Source organism: Macrobrachium nipponense, chromosome 26 (genome assembly GCF_015104395.2).
Source record: "Macrobrachium nipponense isolate FS-2020 chromosome 26, ASM1510439v2, whole genome shotgun sequence".
Taxonomy (NCBI): Eukaryota; Metazoa; Arthropoda; class Malacostraca; order Decapoda; family Palaemonidae; genus Macrobrachium; species Macrobrachium nipponense.
Window position 1 is genome coordinate 30,804,731 of NC_087215.1, and position 22,327 is coordinate 30,827,057.

General features: G+C 34.9%; 1 protein-coding gene across 7 annotated transcripts in view; it reads left to right on the top strand.

Moving 5' to 3' along the window:
* LOC135200141 (gelsolin, cytoplasmic-like) overlaps positions 1–22,327 on the top strand; it is a 64,682-nt gene that overhangs the window by 19,915 nt on the left and 22,440 nt on the right. For all 7 annotated transcript variants that reach the window (XM_064228475.1, XM_064228477.1, XM_064228476.1 and 4 more), the window contains exons 2-8: positions 8,815–8,889; positions 9,443–9,508; positions 9,724–9,836; positions 12,563–12,689; positions 13,790–13,967; positions 14,613–14,734; positions 17,271–17,372. In XM_064228475.1, coding sequence (XP_064084545.1) covers positions 8,815–8,889; positions 9,443–9,508; positions 9,724–9,836; positions 12,563–12,689; positions 13,790–13,967; positions 14,613–14,734; positions 17,271–17,372 — 783 coding nt within the window. The remainder of the gene's footprint in view (positions 1–8,814; positions 8,890–9,442; positions 9,509–9,723; positions 9,837–12,562; positions 12,690–13,789; positions 13,968–14,612; positions 14,735–17,270; positions 17,373–22,327) is intronic.

Sequence of the window (22,327 nt, forward strand, 5' to 3'; positions counted from 1 at the left end):
GCAGCGTTTTTGTATCGTATGTTTTGTCTGTGCTTCCTCTCCTGCGCTTTTCTTCTTCTTTTAAACGTTGTGCTTTCCTGCGTGGTTGTAGTCTTGAGCGTTGGCGTAGTTTATATATTCTAAAGGTAACGATATTCCCTGTAGAATATGGAATTGAACACTTACTAAATAAAAATTTGCATTTAGAAGCAAGCTTGTCCAATTTATGATATTGTGTCCATGCAGGGAAACAGAAAAATGAGAAAAGTAAGATTAAATAGAAATCGCAGGCGGCTAGCTAGCCTCAGATCTCTAGAAAGTGGCGGCTAAATGTGACACAATGGTTTATTATGATTGAAGAGAGCCAAAAAACTATCTTATTTTATATCCTTTATTTTTTCATGAGAGTTGCCATGCTGATGTAGTATCAGAAAGACCTTGAATTCTGTGTTATTCAATTTGTCGTGAGTTGTAGTGTGAATTGTGTTCGGGTGTCTCGCTTGATTTGGCGTGAATAATACGAGAGAGTAAAGCGTTATTCATGTATGGTGGCGATTATTTTGTCGAGGTACACACACACACACACACACACTACTTGAAACCTATAGCGAGAAAAGGATATTTCTAGATAAGAGCTATACTTTAGGCATGACAAGAATTATGTTTTAGACATGACAAGAATTTCCAGAACAGACTCCGCATATGTTCAAGCATTACGCAACATTGACTCGTCATTTATCTATTTTTGGTGTCTAAAACCTTAACCACTATGGCTCAGAATGTAACTGAAATGTTCGTGTGCATACGCATTTAGAAACTGAGCTCGCACTCTTCAACGCATTACCAAGTCGGTGGGGTGTGTTTTACGATGCCCTTAGACCAATGCGTATGGTAATCTCTGGTAGTTTGGTACTCGGAGTGTTCGGTTGGCTACGTCAACGGACTATGTGGCGGTGTTAGGCAACTGGGAAAGCTTCTGAATATAGGCTTAGAACTATTAACTGTATGGAAAAGAAAGAGTTTAATTGGCGTTTAAATTTTTGTAATATTTGGAATAGGGTAGGAGAGAGAGAGAGAGAGAGAGAGAGAGAGAGAGAGACGAGAAGAGAGGGAGAGAGGAGAAGAGAGAGAGAGAGAGAGAGAGAGACTGACTGACTGTGTCTAGTGGTTGTGGGTTACGTAAGCTACTCGTGAGTCTTATGGTAAGGAAGTGTGGTTTGTGAACAATCGGATTTTTTTTTCATTTGCATGGAATTAACAAGTTATGGGGCTGGTATGGGCCATTGAGTAGATTATTCTACTGAATGTTCTTCGATATGCCGTCTTATTTAGCTACCTTGTATCTTGAACTTTGATTTTATACCAAAGAGCTTATTACATAAGCAGTTTATTCCAGTGAGGTTCAATACCGCAGACTTCTAGCCTTTTTATTCCTGCCGTGATCAAATTGTAAAATAAGTTTTTGAAGCTTGAGCTCAATACTCTTTATGCTTCGTAAATGAGTAGGCAGACACTAGTCTCTCTTGGCAGTTTATTTGCTATTAGTCTTTTGTTTTGACCGGATAATTTTCGTTTAGCTTTTATAATTTTCATTTATTTTCTGTTCTCAAAGTCCTCTTCTTTACTGGGCTGCTCTTTTTGGCACCTTTCTTAAATTTAAGATTTGTCCTTCATATTATTCCTTGAAAGCAGCCCTGTTGTACCAAAAAATAAGGCAGTTTGATAAAAATAGGTAGAATCCAAGAATCGTAGTGATGTGACTAATTGTTGTTCTTACATAATTCTAGAAATTTGTGTAACAGCTCAGAGTGATGCTGGGATTTCCATCGACAACAATTTTCTTGTTTTATGACTTCCGGTTGATGACGAAGAATGTTTTCTGAAGTTTCGAAATATAATCATGGTGATAATAAATGCATAGCAACAATTCTTTTGTCAGTTTCGTAGAAATATGTTGTCAATGCCTGATTTGTAGGTTAACTAAAATAGAAATATTGAATAAAAGAAACATTATATAACATTCTGTAATGTGGAAGCGGTTCACGAGTAAATAGAAATCGCTTCGTGATAAGGTTACATTTGATAATGTCCCCAAACCACCATGTCGGCGGTTGCCACGAGAATGTCCGAAGGTGAAATTGTTCGGGGGAATTTAACAATTGGTGCTAAATGATAGTAATGAAGTAGATAATAGTGTCAATTACTTAACAGATTAATGTCTATGCATTAGATATATTGGGTGCTCTTGTGTATATGTTTGTATCGAAATGAACGCAGTCTTACGGCCCTCATACACTGAACGACTGTCGTTATCGACCCCCACACACTAATACAGTACGAACGATCTCCGCACCGATTTCAGTCTGATCAAAGATTTTGTCCCTAGAAGACATGGCATCCTCTCTAGAAGAGACGCGCGCGATAGCGTTATATAGGCAGACAAACCCATACATCGAACGATCTGTGTATGGCAGGCTGAAGTCGCAAGCCAGCAAGCAACCTAGTCGTGACAGATTCCCGCTGAGATCGTTCAGACACGAAGCTCCGCCCACTGTTGCATTCAGACAAGCCCATACACAGTGTTTTTGCGAACGATATACACAGTCGTTCAGACAATCGCTTATAGGGATGTTCTTTTAAATCCAACTGAGCTGTTTGCCTAAGCACTAAATAGCGCTTTCCTAGATAGTGACACCCCAGGGGTTTTCGGCGGTCGTTATCTAGGACTATTATTTCATGGTGGTCATTATCTTTGTGGTATTGACAGTCTTTTGTTTATGATTTTACGGTAATCTCTAACGGCCTTGTAATAACACGCTGCATGCCGAGTTAGAACCCTTGGGGTCACCCTCGAGGAAAGATCCCACTGAGTTATAACTGGTTGTGAGTAGATTACCCCGCTGTAAAGAGAGCTGAAATAAGTACGTGTCTGTCACTGGTTTAGCCCCGTAGAAGGGTTAGTGCCGTCAGTGTACCTCTTTCTTTGCAATGTAGGCATTACTTAATGTTCTTTGCAGCGTCCCTTCGACCCCTAGCTGCAACTACTTTCATTCCTTTTACTGTACCTCCGTTCATATTTTCTTTCTTCCATCTTACGGTCCACCCTCTCCCAACCATTATTTCATAGTGCAACTGCTTTGAGGTTTTCCTCCTGTGGAACACCTTTCAAACCATTTACTGTCAATTTCCGTTTCAGCGCTGAATGGCCTCAGTTGCCCCAGTGCTTGGCATAATGCCAAATCTGTATAAATCAAATAAAATCAAAGTCGCTGGTTTAGGGTGCTTTTATAGGTCCAGAGTTTGGTAGAAAGATGCTCAATGCTTTATTCCGAAAAAAAAAATTATATTTTATTAGAGAAAATATACAATATTTTACAATTTTAACAGAATTACATTCAAAATTTTATCCGATGAGAGTATTATCATCTTTCTTGTAACAATACAGCCCAACTTAGAATTTTCTACAACATTTTTTTTTTATTCAAGTATATTACATACTTCAATTTACTATGTATATACATACATATACCCATACCTATACACTGTATATACATACTCATTTCACCTACATATATATCTATATATACTAGAATACAAAGTAACTACGTGTATAATGAGAATAAATGTTTTTAAATGACTTGCACAATACATACTTATTTCTGAATATACTTTCTCTTAAAACAATTAAGTGTTGATCATTTAACAAAAACCCAGATTTGTAGCTGTACCAGATACAAAATCTGTTTATAATACATTTGCAGTGTTCCTGTCTTTCAAACTATTTATTTGGTCTTGTGACACCGGACTAAGGTTCTTTGGTGTAGTTACCCATTCGACATTCTCACATCCTGGTTGGTTCCGACCAAAGCAGACGAAGAAATGCTGAGTGTGATATATATAGGAAAACATTAAATAATGTTTTCAGTGTTTCTGTAATAGCCCTGTTGGTCTGCTAACTCCTGGATATTTCCTCGGGCATTGTCGATACGCTTGCCACTACTCAGCATTAAATCCAAATGAAGAAACTCTTTTTAATATATTCTAAGGGTGTCGCACCTCGATGAACTCTCGCCTCTTCTTCTTGCATAAATATTTCAAGAATTTTGTCACTGAGCCTCGAGCCGACGCAAATGCTAGCGACTGTCGCCTCTGAATACTAAGGGCAGGTACACACTAATCTTCTACCGCCAACCGACATGTTCTCCAACTCCTCTTGGAAAATTTGACAGCGTTCAAATCCTTTTCGGGAATTTCTCTGCGAAGGAGAGAGAGAGAGAGAGAGAGAGAGAGAGAGAGAGAGAGAGAGAGAGAGAGAGTTTGGTTTCAGATGAGTGTTTATTTCGACTAGAAATTTTAGGTCTTCAACTTCGTCCTTAATCATGTAATATTTTGTATATAATGCTTGGGGTTCATCTACTAAATAGGGAAATTCACCCAGCTTTTTTTCCCTCACGATACGATATATAAATTTTGAGGAGGAATATCGAAAAACTGACGCTTTCGAGTTCAGCTGCGTGGCATTGGTCAGCCCTGGAGGATTTTCGTGGTTTTACGGTTGATCCGGATGAGTGCGAAGAAGGTACAACTTTTGCTCTCTTTTTTTTTCATTTTCTTGGAGGTTTTACAACGTGCAAACCCTCACATGATATTCACATTTTATCTCTTTTTACATGAACGCGATTGCTGTACATTAATATGCACACTAACAACTCCTAACCGCTGACAGTTTTTTTTTTTTTTCTTCAAATGGTCATATTACGTGGCTTACAAACGTCATGACATTCATACATAAATACTTTTAATTACACTGAATGTTAAAGATGGAACATTTTATTATGCACAAATTTGTTATTCTACATGTTTGTTCAGACCCTCCAAGAATACAATTATTGTCACAATGCACATTTACATTGTATTGCAAAGGTGTTTTTATAAATTTATACTTCATTTTTTTTTAATTTAATGACATTGTTGTCTTGACATAATACAATACAGATTTTGCTACGACAGCGCGCAGAAATATATCCACAAAGAGACACTTTCTTTTATTTGGTTTATAAACGTTTATAAACTATTCTCCTGTTGTTCTCTCCGATATATATCATGGTGATATACTTCCAAATTTTACATCAACTGAATTGTTGATATTAATAACTCAGGTTTGACACTAGAAGACAATATAGTTCATCAATAACTTTATGAAGAGTAACCGTCATGCCTTAATTAGTATGACGGGATGATAACCGTGATCATAATTTTGTAATTACTTTTATCAGCTATTCGAAAACCTGCCCGCGAAAAAGAACCATTCATGATCTAACTTGTAATGACATCGTTATAGAGAGGTGCGAGAAACGGCTGCTGATGGTAGACTAATCGATAACTGTGTTCCTGAGCTGAATTATTGGTGCTTTCTTTGAGCACGTGTGTAGAATGTTCAGGGAAATGGAAGCTTCAGAGAGAGAGAGATTTTAAACCAAGTCCCGTGATGGTAGTGTAAGCCTATTCAAACAATAGGCTGATATTTGGCACCTTAAGGGATTTTGTGATTTTGTTTAGTTTCATCATTTTTTTTTCCTTATTTGGTTAGTGATACGTTTGAGTTTTTTTCATATGTTCCATATATATTTGTAATTAATTATGGGTAATTATTAGGCCTACTTAATATTGTGCCGGTACCAGCATTGATGTATACTACGGTTTGTCATACTAGGTCAAACACATGCGAGGATTAATTTAAGACTGTGTACAGTCATTTTTGTGCATTTGTGTGTGTGCCTGTATTCATGCCGTACAATGATGTCCATTGTCTCGACAGAACAATGACTTCATTTGTATATTTTATGCTTGATGTATTTGCCAGAACGAATCGTATGCAGCTGCATTACGAATGAGAAGAAAGTTATACTCACTTGTCAAAATTAGTCAGAGACAAATTAAATATAGAACTTGAGGAAGATGCAGGTGCCGTTAGAAGATAAAGCTAATCTTAGCTATCGCTGTGGAAAACAGGATGTAGGATGTAGTTTTTTACTCGTAATTTTAGTTAGAGAGAGAGAGAGAGAGATTCCAAGGTTATGTATCTAATCGAATGGCATGATTTTATTGCATATTGTCATGTTTTTTTATGAAACCGTCAAGCTTGTTAATATGTTCTCTCTCCCTTTTTGTCGATGAAGTGTGAATTTAGTCAACTGTGACGTCTGTTCAAATTTCATATGCCATGCAGACTGACTGCAGTGACTTTCCAACCGAGTAGTGGGTATGTAGAAATGTTGTTATATGTAAAATTCACACTGGAAAGTTTTAGGTCTTAGGCCTAAGTACTACTTCCCACGACCACAGAGACCTCGACTTTAGGCCTATAAGTCTCATGGCACTTAGCCTTGGGCAAGGTCTAGAGAAGGTGGTTTAAAGCAGAGTCTGTTCGAGCTTACTCCGTAGACCACGGTTTGAAGGAACATAATGGTGGATTTTGAATCTGGATAATTTTATCGATAGATCTTGTTCTTGCCCCCCGTGTAGTTTAACATTATTATTACTACCAGTCGCATTTTCTTGCCCCCGTCGAATTCGTGGTCACCCGTTGTATCGCCTCCCACAACCTTCCCCTCCTCTCATGCCTCCACCATCCTCAACCCTCCTCGTTCCTCATTGTTGTGCGAGAGCGAGTTCCTTCTCTTTCCCCAACCATGAAGTGGTTCAGTTGGTATTACCGGAAATGAGTCATACCGATGATCGTCTGTATATGTACGTGTACAGCTCTCTCTCTCTCTCTCTCTCTCTCTCTCTCTCTCTCTCTCTCTCTCTCTCTCTCTCTGCATGTATTTGTACGTTTACTTAGAATATTTTTCACGATCTTTTATTACTCATGAAGTGAACATTCATTTCGATAGTTTAAATTTATTATCAATCGAAATGAAAACCTTTTCGCTAGGTTATATACATTTTTATATAATAATATGCAATGCACTTTCATATAAACAATCAGTTGTATTTAATTGTTACTCTAAAGTTCACAGTTTCTTTATGCACACATATGTTTGTAAATAACTAGAGGTAACCAGAATTGACTGCTGTGGCAGCTTAATATATTTAGCGATTCCCTACAGTCTGTCACTATTCATGACTTGCAAATGTTTCGCATAGTTAGGATAACGCCCCCTTCGTATTTTCCATGCATTAGCGGAATGTCAATACTCCCTTATTTTTAAAATTTGCTTTCATCTATGTTGTATGGAAATTGTTGATCCATTTTGTAAGGTGTCAATTTTTTTTCTGAAATTCTTAATATATTGTTAGCGAGCACAGTTTTGATGTTTAGAACTGTGTAATGTACCTTGAAATTTGTATTGAGAGTTAATTGATAATACTAAGTAAATTTTCCGAGTTCATGATGTATCTACATTGTCAGTTGGGAAGGTCGTTTTATCCTCAAAAGTGACCCTTAGCTGGTAAAAACTGGTTGTGTGTGGTCGCAAATTACGTTGTACTAATTAGTTATGTGTCATTGCATTGTGACAAATTTCCTCGATGTGTTCATTATCGTAAATCATCTTAATTCTGGCATTATTGTCGCATGAGCTATAGTAGATTACGACGCTCCTGATTGGCTGTTGATAAGCTAATCACAGGGCTGGAAACTCTGTCTCTCTCGAGAGAGTTCACATAGGCAGGATGTATGTTCCACCTCTCCTGAAAGACATATACTTCGGGAGAGATGGAACATAGATCCTACCCATGAACTCTCGAGAGAGACTGAGAGTTTCCAGCCCTGTGACTGGCTTATCAACAGCCGATCAGGATCGTCGTAAGGCACTGGCGTAGACATCAAATGCAGTTCATGTGAATCTGCTATAGTACCAGCAGCATAATACTGGCGATGTGTTTTATTTCCATCTCACGACTTACATTTGTAAATAGCGGTCAGTGTTTTGTGACGAGAGAGAGAGAGAGAGCAGCGCTTGCAAGATAAGAGATTATCACTTGATGCCTTCGAAACTATTTCATTTCCTTCGGAATCATGCATAAAATTGCTCTTTGCTCCGTCAGGAATGCTACGTGAAATCGGAGCACGGCTTATTTTATAAGTATAGTTACGAAGACATGATATATTTGATATTTTTATCTTCATTCGTAACGATTTGTCCTTAAACGAAAATGGACACAAAAGGAGCGAAACCTTGATGTTCTGAATAGGAAATGGAAGTATTTTCAGTTAGTTATTAACTTGATTTTTAGGTTTAAAGGAAAGGAAAATTCACTTCGAGTGCAAAACATAGTACTACAAATGTTTGCTTATCCTAACTACGCTTTTATATTTCCATCGGAATTCGAAAGCTACAGGAAGTATAACCTGAGATAAAAGACGAGATAACACAGCAGCAAGCTGACTGTTGAAAAAGAGAAAGAGAGAGATGGGGGAGGGTAGGGGCTTTGGGGACAATGGGTGATAGGTCGATGGGAACTTGTTCATAATGGCAAAGGAGGCGGTTGGTGGAGGGAGGAGTTGGGTGGCAGCAGCTGAGTAACAAATAACAGCTTTTCCTTCCCACAATTAAAAATTCTCTCTCTCTCTCTCTCCTCTCTTGATAAGCATAAAATGTCTGTCATCTTATTCCTAATTTCTCATTTATAATATATATATATATATATATATATATATATATATATATATATATATATTTCTAAAATTTTCTTCCTCCCTCTTCATCTCAATTATTTTTATAATACCTGGTAAATTCTATAAGCAGTGTTTAGAAACTAGAACTAAACGATGTAGGCCTATTTGTTACGAGATAAAAAAAATAACATCCCCGTTTCCCTTTCTTGCAGAACTTCGAGGTGGTTCCCTACCCAAAGGAGAAGTATGGCCAGTTCTACCAGGGCGATTCTTACATCGTCCTCTTTGTAAGTATAACTCGAGAGGTTCTCGAGGAAAATTATCACCACTTAAGAACTCATCACTTGACGCTGTTCAACAAAGTCTGCGGTCAATTGCTTTCATGATGTCCTTTAATGAATTTATGAAATTATTCTCATAAATGGACGCGGACGTTTACTTTATCTTGGAGTTCGTTTAAGGAGAGGTTGCATTGCGTGAATGTGTCCTTTTTTCTGTCTCAGTAATTCCATAGTTGCTTTTTACCACCTGGAAATTGAAAAGGTTTTGACATGTTTAAATAGTTTTTTTCGAGTTGCTGATGCCACAAATGCCTTCCAAAATTAACTAGTGTGAAGCAGTAGCCTTAAATGCAATAGATTTATTTTTAAACCACCAAGAGTTTTATACGTTTTGTGATTTAACGATTGCTTAAAAACGGAAACTTGCTGGCAAAACAGACGAGTTCTAAATTGATACTCGACACTGCTATAGTAAACTTAGAGCATGGCTCTCGTTACGAGATTTTTCTAACTTATTGTACTCATATTTCTGGAATGTAAGCCTTCCATTTCCTTTCAGACCAAAGATGATGGAGGTAACAAGTCTTACGACCTCCACTTCTGGCTGGGATCAGAATCCTCACAGGTGGGAGACTGTCGTGTTTTCACTAGCATGAATAAGTTTTTAAAGTGAGAGAAAAAGTATTTCTTTATGAGGTTTTGTGAACTTAAAATTGAATCTTTTAAAGTTGTGAATATATTTATATTTTTCTTAGTTTTGCAAAATATCTTTTGGCCTTTTGAATACGCGTACATAGACTAGTTTAGAATGAAGGAATTTATGGGGAAAAAATACTGCAGGACGAGGCAGGAGCTGCTGCGATCAAGACCGTGGAACTTGACGAGCAACTGGGCGGTGTTCCTGTCCAGCACAGAGAAGTGGAAAATCACGAGTCCTCTCTGTTCCTCTCAAGGTTGGTTCCATTTCACTGGCAAGGTCTGGTTCCTTACAGGCAAAGGAACTTTGTTTTTTCTTGCACCCGTAGAATGTTTTGAATTCAGCACATATTGTTTGTATTCAATTTTTACCCACATTACACTTTCCTCACATAATTTAAATACAACTTGCTGTGTTTTCCTGGGACGCCAACAGTGAAACTTCATCTCGACACAGCTGACAGTCTACAGATTTATCTTAAATGGTAGGGCCACATGAGTGACGTCATATAACCAGTGACGTCACATAACCAGTGGCAGCCACTCGAATACGGAGGAAATATTATTTCTTTTTTTTTTAGATAGAACGAATATAAATAGATGTCGGCAATAGTCTAATTATTTGATCTTTAGCATAAATAATAGTAATAGTGAAAGTAAATGCTCAATAATAATTGACATTTTGAAGATTAAACATGCTCCGTACTTCAATTCTCTAGTTTCATCGGACGATAGTTTTGGTTTTCAAAATGTTTCATTAAATTTTGTTAGTTCACATTATTTTTCTGTCAATTTTATATATATTGTTTATATGCTTAACAATTTTATTCTGATTGTAAAGTTTGGTGTTACGTGATTTAAAAAAAAAAAAAACTTTGGTAACGTTCAACGAAATTGACCGACAAGTATGCCAGAACTTTCCAGAGCATTCATTAATAGTCAGTAGCTAGATCAACTATGATTCATAGTTGAATTAACATTTTGTGGAATTAGAGTACTGAAATTGGAGGCAATTGGTAATCACATGACACATTTATTAGCTTTACATCAGGATGTGATTGTACGTATAACGTCCCTCAAACCTAGGCTTCCTAGACAAAATTTTACTGGTGTTTCCTTTCTCTTCAACAAATAGCCATTTTACGATTCAACTTAGACTAGCCTTTTGTACAAGAATCAACGTACATCATGACTAGTGTAATGTGTAAATAATTTTCTTTTGTGCCAGTCTAAGACCTGTGTTATTTTAAAGGGCATCATCAATACGACGTGGATAACTTACCAATTTGGCAACAGTGATGTGACATCTTGGCCAAATGGCCCACCTTGCTTATCGAAGTGGGCAATCATTCAAAATGGCCCTTGTCTTCATTCTCTGCACGGCATTTGTACATTTAATGCTCTTATGACCCATTAGGGGAATACGTTCCCCATTTTCCCCATGTATTTATGAATGATAAGGTTATAGAATTGATCAAAATAAATAATGTTTGTTTTATAGACTGCCTGGTATCGCTATGTATTTTCTCAAAAAATTAGAAATCTTTTGAAATGTATTGTACAACAGTGTATATATAGTCATTCTGATATAGATTAATATTACTACAGTTGCTCCATAAAATGGTTTTAAAAATAACTTGCAATAAAGAAAAGATAAATTAATTTATTCTTGTCATGATTTCGTCATAGATGCTTTGATTAGGGTTAGACCATAGTTAAATTTCTAGCTATCCTTTTGAATATGAAGCAGAAAAATTGTAATTTGATTTTCATAGTCCTTGCTTTTCATTTATAATTTGACTGAAAAGATTGTTGAGTTTACGTAACTTGTATCCTTATCACTCATTTCCCTTAAAAACTGGTTAACTATGAGAAGGCTAACTCTTCCACTAATAAGAGTAGGTTTGGAAATGGGAATTAAGGATAGTGCATAACTCAAAGATGGGCCAAGGTATTTTACTGCATTGCTCTGCAATTATTAATCTTATCAGTGGTGGGCCTAGCCTTTGACCAAACAATTCTGTCTGCAAGGCAACAGCTATCCCTTTAGTGGCCTATTATGATAGTGGACCTGCAGGTTCACTGGGCGACACGGCTTCCTCACCCAGAAATAGATTTTTCCTACGTCAAAATCCCTTTTATGGGAATTGCAATGTGTAGATGGTCTGGTGATTACAGCAGAGACAGAAGAAAATTGCAAAGAAGAGTACAGGAGTGGCAGGAATCTTTTGAGTGGAATGGTTTGAAGAGAAATGTAAGTGAAAGTGAGTAGTACGTATATGGTGTCCAGGAAGCAGGGAGAGGATGGCTGTATTATACAAGACAGAAGATGCCTAGATTTAAAATAGGATCTGCTTTAATCCAGGAGGGAGGATGTGACGCTGAAGTAGTGAGAAGGGTAAAGAGCTTGGAAGAAATAGAGGGAGGGGCCAGGGTAGTTTGATAAAAGAATGCCAAATAAAAATAAAAATCTTTTGTATTACAATTAGACTGTAAAGAAACATTTGCATATGAAGGAAGGAGTGAACAGAGATGGGGGACCCTGAGGTGGATTTTAAGGAGGATCTCATTGTGTGAAAGACTAGAAAAAGTAGAAGTGCAGGAGTGGTGAAGATCACTGATATGATAAGAGAGTTGAGATTGAGTTGCCGGGGATGTGGTAAGGATGAGAGAGGAGTGAGTGAAGAGGCCCTGAATGGAGACTGTTAGAGGTAGAAGGTTGAGAGGGTGGTAAAGGATTGGGTAGTGTGTTAAAGTAATGGAGGATTTGAAGAAGGGTTTAGCAGAAGAAGATAATTTTGATAGGAATTAATTGGAGAAGATGCATGAAGGCAACTGAGCCCTTAGCTTAGAGATGCCAGTGGAGAGGAAAACGTAAGGATAATAGGTAGCCAAGAAATTATGAGGTGAGGGACAGTCAGGCTAACTCACTGTAGTTTTTTCAAGTCGTATCACCACTACTTATAAGAGATTTTCGTCTCAGGTTTAAAAATGGTATCAGATACCTGAAGGGAGGAGTGGCTTCAGGGTTCCATCATGTTGATCCAGATGAAGCTTACCCTGCCCGTCTCTTCCACGTCAAGGGTCGCAGAAATGTTCGCGTCAGGCAGGTCAGTACATTAAATTTTGTTGTCCAGGTTTGTCCTCAGAGCTCTAGGTTTCTTTTTGAGTATCAACTGTAATAACCTCACTTTCCTTTGTGCCATATCTCGGTTTGTAAGGGATGTTTCAAAAGTTAGCTGTCTGGTGTTAGCAAACTGCCACACCAATTTGATAGGTCCATAGTCTAACTTTTTCTGCCGAGTTCATTCCCTTGTAGGGTGGGTAAATTTAGTTTGTTGACAGATGTAGTAGTTATGTATCTAAAGAAGATATGTTATGGTACACTACTATAGAGCAACATATAGGTACTATTGTTACTGATTTGCCTCAAATGTAGTTTTGAGGGTTGTCTTCATTTTTTTATTTAACAAGATGCCTTAGACCTGTAACTTATGACTTGTTTAGTTTGTGTGTTCAGCGAAAGACTGAAGGAGGTACATAGTTTTAATGCCTGTTATAGTTATCTTGAGCAGTTGCAGTGCATTAAATGGTCAATATATAAGTATTTCATTAATATTTTCTTTTTAGGCATTCCATGTGAATCAAGGGAAAAGGAAGATGCTTAGTGTATTGTGGGGCAGAGTAATAATGTAAAATAAGAATACAGTAGCTCTACTGTAAATGTACTATATACAAAAACAATTTTCAGTACTGTGATATATTGTGTACAGTATGCAGATTGAAAATTGTTTCTGGTAAATATGTACACTTAGGTATGTACTACATAAGTATTGCGTGTGTTCATAAGCCTTGCTACTGTATAACATAGCATATATAGATTTTGATTTTTACCTTTTAGTGAGTTGCTATATGAAGTTATACAATACAGGAGAATTTCAATATGGTATATGCCTAATTATCTCATCTGTTGTTACTTTTATTAGATTTGGTGATTGGAGTAGTATTTTAACTACAGTTATCAAAATAGACATATGTACATAAATCGGTTTTATCTTATTGTTTTGTATTACTGTATGTATGCACTTATTTTGTACCTGTTCATAATTGCTGTATTTTTATGTTATGAGTATGCTATATGTGGTCCTATTGCATTTTGCTGCTCTTGTTCTTACCTGTTCAATAATGTGCTCATTAAATTTGTGTCCAGGTGGAGGCCAGTGTTGGTGCCATGAACAAGGGTGACTGCTTCATCCTTGACTGCAGGGACAAGGTCTACGTTTATGCGGGACCAAGCAGCAGAAGAATGGAGAGACTGAAGGCCATTCATGCTGGCAATGCCATCCGTGATGATGATCATGCTGGCAAGTCGAAGGTCATCATCATTGGTGAGTTGTTGTGGCAAAGTTGGAGACTATGAGAGGATGTTTTTTAATGATTAAAAGTTAATAATCCTTTAGAGGAATAAGCAACCATGTTGAAAAAGTAAGACAAAATTTTACGATAGTGCCTATTTGGAGAAATTTAACAAATTTGTTCTGATCTAGCTGAAATTTCCAGATTCATTGCACTCGGAGAAATACTTTAGGAGGGTAATTATGAACTTTTTTTTATATTAATGAAAAACAACTTCAGTTGTACAGGACTTTACAGGAATTTTACCAGTTTTAAGTTGAATGATGAACCAAAGGTAAGAATGAAGTTAAATTACACATTTTTTCTTAGAGGGAATTTAGGAATTACTTTACAGTGTTGATTATTTACTGATGGGAAGTTTTCCAGAAGTGTTAGTTTGGAGTGTTAACCTAAGCTTTACTGAAGAAAAATGTATCTGAGTATCTGCCAGTTGTGGAGGTCCTAAAATTCATGATAAGGCTGTAAGGGAATATGTAGTAATGTATACCTAATTATATTAAAGTGCTTTTCATTTTCAAATTTAATTGTTAGAATGCTTTGTATGCTTACTCAATATCTATTTTCATTGACTTAGTTTTGATGGTCATTGAAACTGAAACTTTTAATATTCCTTATAGATGAGACAGCCACAGGTAATGAAGTAGGAGAGTTCTTTGAGAACCTTGGTGGTGGGTCTCCCGATGACATTGCCGAAGAAGACACAGCGATGGATGACTCTGAATTTGAACGACATGAGTCTGTAAGTACTACTGTACAGCAAAGAAATTAATTTGTCATTTTTCTTTTGCTCACAGGTATCATCAGTATAAAGCACTTGAATTAAATAAAACAGTTGATTAATTGACATAAGTATCAAGTTATTACTCTGGCATATAAGTTTATAATTTATTAATATTACTACATCTTGGAATTTAATACTGTTGTTTATAAGTATTTGGTAATTCATTTAAAAAATAATTTTTATTACCATATATAGTAGTATGTACATACGTGTATCTGGTATTTAAGTTTTGAAAGATTTTAGATAATAGTTAATGTATAGTAAGTTGACAGAAATTGGGTAATTTAGGAAACTAGTGGTAATTTAGGCAACTAGTGAAGTAGTGATTGATGAATGGAATAATCCACGTATTGTACAGGTAATTGATTACGCTTCATTAGACAGTTCAAGTGATTATATGTAATATGAAGCACTGATTCATAAATACTGAAGTATGCTGTAAATCTTGCTATAAAAATTGTTACTGTAGTTTTTGCCTTAACATTAACATTGCTGTATATAATAAGTAGGCTCTTGAACAAAAGGAAAATGCATACTATGCTAGTTTATTGATACGTATAGTAGCTGTATTTGTTGTATTTCAAGATTAGAACATTTGAGAATGGGCAGAGAGAAAGATCTAGAGGTAAAGGAACCACAAACTCAACAGAACAGATGGAAGTAAGAAAATGGTTTAAATACCCAAGTGATTTAGAAGGGAAAGATATCAAAGATGTAAAAGGGGGAAAGCATGCAAGAAGTAGATAATGGACATTTTAAAAGTTGAAAATCAAGACAATAAAAAGGAGGTAGCACTTTGGAAATTAACTTAATTTGAGAGTTATTATAGAGTAGCTAAAGGATTTTGACATAAAAGTGGGATCATTAGAAGATGAGATATCTGAAGAAAGTTACTACCGGGAGCCACAGAAAGATGGAACATGGAGATGTCAGTAAGCAGTCATTGATGATATGACCATCATATATGAAATTATGATAAAGAGAGGATGAGACCAGAAGAGTATGGAAATATTATTACAACCATCAGTATACAGTGGAGAAGAGGCATTACATTTTGTTTCTTTTTAAATTATTTTGTTATTAAAACCCCATGATAGCATTGTAGAGTACCACTTACTATAATTGTAACACCAATCTAGAGTAAAGGCAGTTGCTAGTAAATTTGGTAAACTAGTGAAAGCTACTAAAGAATGTTGCAAAGAAAGTCACTGGGGCCTGCAATGTGCATATGACATGAAAGAATCAGAGGAATGAATATATTAAATTGTTTAAGATGGAAGACAGATATATTATCACTTGAAATAAATCCAAAGTTATGATGTAACTAATAAGAAAATAAAGGGAAAGGTCGATTTTGGAAAGTAACAGTGTGGATGATATGGTACATATGTTTAATGAATTCAGTGCCATATAAAGTGTAGCAGTGTCACTGGGGCTGGTCAGTTCAAAGAGTTAAAAACAAATCAAGAAATTTTAATTGCCTAAAATGTACAATATATTGGTGAAGCCGGCGTATTGTGATGGGGAGGTGTATTTGGAGGCATTGGGTAATTTATCTTACTTAGCAGTACGTACAGTACTACAAGGAATCCTCAAGCTGATGTAAAGAAGGCAAGAGGAAATTTCAGCAACATCATGGATGAAGTGGAGGTAGATTGTTGGACTTCGCAGATGGGTAGCCCATTAGTCAACTGTAAAATTCTGTGATAAAATGTTTTAAGGCATTTGCTGTTGTATGTAGCAGATGTAACAGAAATGGCAAGAGTCATGGTTAGTGTGTTTGGGGAAGATAAAGTTGCCGAGAGAGTTGGTGTCCGTAGGCTGAAAAATACACACATCTCAGATTTGAGTATTTTGAGCATGTTGTAGGAAGGGAAGAAGAGCAAATGTTAAGAAACAGTTATATAAGTTCAGAAAAAAAAAAATTATATATATATGGTTCTAGGTATAACGTTATATATATATATATATATATATATATATATATATATATATATATATATATATATGAATATATATATTATATATATAATATATATTATATACTTAATATATATTATATATTTATTTATAATAATGTATATATATATATATATATATATATATTATATATATAATAATATAATATAATATATATTAATTTATATATAATAATTATATTATTTTAATAATTATCGTTACATATACATATATATATGGTCTTACTGTAGTAAGGAAAGTCCAGCAGAAAGATCTGGAAAATCCTTGCTGAAAAGTTAGGGATGAAGATCTGGACTTGATCAGTGTGTAATTGATTCAGTGAGAGGCTGTATGATTCTTTTCTAGTTTACAATTGTTGCAGTTATGCATTTACTAGGAAGTTCCTTTTTAGCTGTAAAACTTACGTATATACTTAGACTGCACAGGCATGAGAAAATTTTGATTCACTCTTGAAATGTATTTGTCATACTTGTGCATCATACTACAATAATTACTTTCACCCTACCACCCACAGAAAGTAGTGACCTTGCACCATATCTTTGAAGACAGCTCTGGCGCAATGCAAACAAAGATGATTGGTGAGAAGCCACTGTTGCAGTCTATGCTGGATTCAGGCGTAAGTATTGGTCGTCTGTAATCATTGGGGCTGAAGAATTGGGAGAGACATTAGGAATATTGCATGAGAATATGATGATTGAAATTTCCCCATTTGTTTTAGCTTTAATTAATTATATGCTCCTTATGTTTGTAAGCATTCAGTTTTTCAGTTTAGCTTCAGCCCCTTTAACGATTTTAGGGTGATCCTTAACTTAAGGGTTTGAAGGTGATCCTTAACTTCCCACGTATTTTATCCAACCCTGCAACACTTTATTGGTAAAAATACATACATATACTATTGGAAAGTTTAATTTTTTCAGTGTTATTTTTCAGACCATTAATAATTGTTCACTTTTTCCTTAATATTCCTTTTGATTTTACAGAGTTTGCTTAGCACTGGATTATCTTGCTGCATAATGAGACTGGTTAACTTGTTACAGAATGTGACAAATTATATTTTGTTGGACTGGAACTGTGTAAATGGTTGCTAATGAATATTATTTACCATAATTAAGTGAGGCTGTCAGAAAAAGTTATTGAAAGATTTTGTTGTAACTGAATTGCAATATTGTTTGTTAAAGTTTTTAGGTCAGGAAGGTTCCCTCCTTCCACAGTTAGCTCCTGACCCAGAAGTCTCTGTTAATTTGAGTCTGGGAATAGTTGTTCTAGAGGTTTTTGAAGGTACTATCTGCTATTTAAAAGGTAACTTTCAACAAAAACCAGGTGTGTATTTTGCAAAAAAAAAAAAAAAAAATACTAATACTTATACTATAGTAGTTCCAATGGCAATTTATTTTTGATATGAGATTATTTTCGAGAAATAGTTAGGTTAACTAAATATTTTTTCCTGGCTGCTTCAGGTGAAGAATATTGTAAGATTCTTTCAGCCTAAGGGTTCTCTTCTTTATGGTGAGACAATTTGTCTCATCTATTGCTGATTTTGGTTCAGTTTTGGTTCAGTGTTGATAGTGAAAGTTTTCATCCAAGTCTGAGGAAAAAAGGGTCTTGTTGAAGGAAAATTTAGTTAGCTGAAATCATAAAAAATTTTTTTGCTTCAGCAGGTTGTCTGGGTTTTGCCTTTCTGTTAAATGCTTCTTTAAAGTATCAACGTTCAGATTATAAAGGATTACAGTATAGTACGTACATACTTTCATTTAACATCTCAGATATTATTGGTTGTTTTCGTTCTGGTATGCATTTTTATCCAGCATATTTGTGTGGATTGTTGAGAATTGGAATTATTTTTTATACTCGTGTAAAAGGTAGTTGGTGTGTTTTTTGTTGAATGATAAAGAAATTTTAAAGGAATCTTTACTAACACTGTAGTGACAACAGGAGAAGTCCAAAGGCAGACTCCATTACCTGTTTACCGTCCTGTTTAAAAAGGTATTGTAGATCAGCTTTCAAATCACCATTTAAAGTTTGAGAATTACCAATGTTGCATTTTCAATAGGCTGTGACTGTTACACACATTAACACTTGCCAACTTCATTGTAAACTGTAGCACCGCATTTGGAGAATGTTAGAAAATTGTCAGCACTAAATATTTGTAAGTGCTTTGATGAAATAAATGAAAAAATTAAGAATTGGATATTACACTAAAGTTTATAAATATGATAAAGTTGATATCATAAAACTGCAATGTGAAGATCAGTATTCTTGAATGTACTTTGTTTTTAGCGCTGGTTTAAAAAGAACCATACCATGTAGTCTCAAGTATAAGTTGAGAGTATTCACATAAAGTATTTTTAAATTGTATAGTATGGTTCAATATATACGGTACATTGCAGCTATTGCCATTGTCGGGTAAAGAAAATCTACAGTTATATGTTTACATGTACGTACTTATATTCTCTCAGTTAAAGAAAGCTTTTACTAATTTGATATGTTGGCCTATTCACCCCTTAATAGATAAAAGAATTATTGATAAATTTTAAGTAAAAATTTTATGAGGGAATAAAAAAAGAAACAATGACAAAACAGTTTGTTTTCTTTTCATGTACGTAACTGCAGAATCCCACATTAATCTGTTGACAAATCTTTGAGATCTTTATAGTGAAGTGGACTTTGGCATATGTATGTTTGTCTTGCTAATTACATGGTATCCAAAATTGTTGATCATTGCTGTCAAGACCTGTCAAACAACCACCAAGATCAACAGTTTTGGATACCCAGCAATTAGCAAGATAGGTGACTTTTGTGCCAATTTCCATTTTGTTATGATGATCTTGGAGAATTGCCAGTAGAATAAGAGTGATTCTGCAGTTGAATAAAAAGATGAAATACTGTGTTGTAATTTTTTCTAATTTTTCCTTTCCCTTGCATTTTCCTTTTCCAAATTTCTCCAAAATTCTTCTGTTTATTAAGCCATGAGAGGCCAATTTATCAAGTTGTGAAAGCTTTTATTAACAGAGAGAATAAAGTATACCCTTACATACATTGTATAATTGTGGATTGTCTTCTTCCATTCTGAGACCATGAGTGAGTGAAGATATTTTTCATGGTTTTTGTAGTCTTAAGCTCCTAAGGCTTACTCAAAAGAACAGGAGTTTATGCTGCTACAAGGCTCACTGCTTATGGATGTATCTGAGGTAGCAGGTATTTGCAGCAGCTCCTTATAAAAAAAAAAAAAAGCTTCAATGTGTAATTTCAGAGTGGTAAAATTTCATTTTGGCATTTTGATGAATAAGTTTGGATATCAATGCTGTAAACTGTTTAATCAGAGCAGACAGCGTAAGTTATTAGTTTTTACACAGGAGGCAAAGTGAGCTTTGTACAACTGTATTAGGTAAATAGCTGATGGGAAATGAGCTATTTATTGCAAGTTCATAATATATTTTTGAAGCGCAAAGAATTTGATATCCCATAATTGTGTCCTAAGGTGGAAATTGTAATCCTTATACAACAATACTAATGTTTGGGATCAGTGGTAAGAGTAATCTTATTTTTTTTTTTGCTTCTCCTTCAAAGATGTAATGCTTTTTGGAGGAGTTAATTGTTTGTAGATAAATTGCTACCCAGCTGCTAAAGACCAGTCTTGACCGTGCATGCCTCATGGTGTCTTGTTCAAAGTGTATTGGCTAATCCATTGGATGCATGTTGTGAATCAAAAGCAAGAAGTTGCTTTAACAATTCCACTGGCACTGGATGGATTATGCACAGAAATCGGTGTCCTAGTCCAGTTGACTACATTAGACTTGCAGGATTGTGTGGGTTTGATATGAAGTTGTCATGATAGAAAGGAATAATTGCTGTCTGCAGTTTGCACTGCTTAAATTTCACATTTTTTTTAGGGTTTTTAATAATGTGCAAGTACTTGCATATTTTAATATGTTTAAAGTATGTATGTGCACTATTTGTTTTTTATTAATACATAGTCTTAAATTTTTTTCTAAATTAGATGCTCCCATTTTTAGCTTGTATTTTAAAGAGTTGAGAATTTGATGAAACTCTGGATACTACAAGTAAAAGTTCTTTAAAAAAAAAAAAAAAAAAAAAAAAAAAAAAAAAAAACTTTTGCTCTGTTTTTAACAAGTTCTGTTATCTCCAAAGTGATGCACAGGATCTAATGAACACTTGTTGAATATATATTACTGAATACACCATGCTTTAAGTCTACAAGCTGTTCAGTTTATGGATATAGGATAGTTTTAAACTGGACACTAAAAGTCGCTTAGGTATCTTGGCAACTTTACTTTTGAATCCACCATCCAATCAACCAATGGTAATGATGATAATTTTCCTGCATTTTGAGAATGTTTTGGATGCATTTTTGATAAATAGCATAGATGTTTTCCTTAAATGTTTGTCTGCTCATTTGGCTTCTTCAATGGAAACTTTTCATAATCTCTTGAGAGATTTGAGTTTTCAAGAGTCAGGATTTAGGAATTTTTGTTTTGAATTCTTGGTTTTTGTATGTGAAATTTAGATTGTTCAAAATTTTCTACTCCTTTTTTGTTTCAAAACTTTGCTTTTTCAGACCATTGGAAGGAACTAAACAATTACTAAGAAATGCCGAATTACACGTAATTGTATGTGCCAGGAACAATGATAGCATAAGAAAAGTTTTCCTCTTAAAATGTGGTTATTTAATGTACTTTGAAATTGATTCAAGTGTTATATTTTGCAATGCTTTTTTGTGGTGTCTTTAGAATTTGAAGGTTTGTTATTGCCACATTTATAAAACTGTAGTATAACCCAGGCAGTATATTACTTGATTGTTTACAAAATGAAAAATTTTTTTTTGAATTTCTCAAAACTATTATATGTATGATGGATTAAATGTGGCATTTTTGTCATTGTAAATACATATAGAAAAAAATTACTGCCAAATCCTTAAATAAGCATCATCTGGAAATATCAGGGGAAATTTTGTATGATCTATATGTGAAATTGGTAGTTTTAGGAAGAGCATTAAATCTTATTAAATACAGAGGTCCAGAAGGTGGACAGCAATTTCCTTTAGCTAAACCAGATATTGAGGTGATTGTAATTTGACGCAGTTATTTTTACTGTTGTAACACCAAGTAGGGATTATGTGAGAAGAAAAACCTTACATATAGGTAGATAGGAATATACATACATACTACATACATGAGATTACATCCACCTCATGAGTTCACTGAAGGCTTTCAGTGATATTTTTGTCAATTAAGTGACCAAGCAAACTCGCCACGCCAATGAGAGTATAAACTTCGAGATGAATTAGTATTAACTATATATATATGATATATATATATATAATATATATATATATATATATATATATTATCTAATATATATATTATTAATAATAATATATATATATATATATATATATATATATATATATATATATATATATATATAAATATATTATATATAATATATAATAGTACATACATAACATACATACATTCCATACATACAAATACATACATACATCATACATACATACAGTAGACTCCAATATTTGCGGGGGATGGGTACCACACC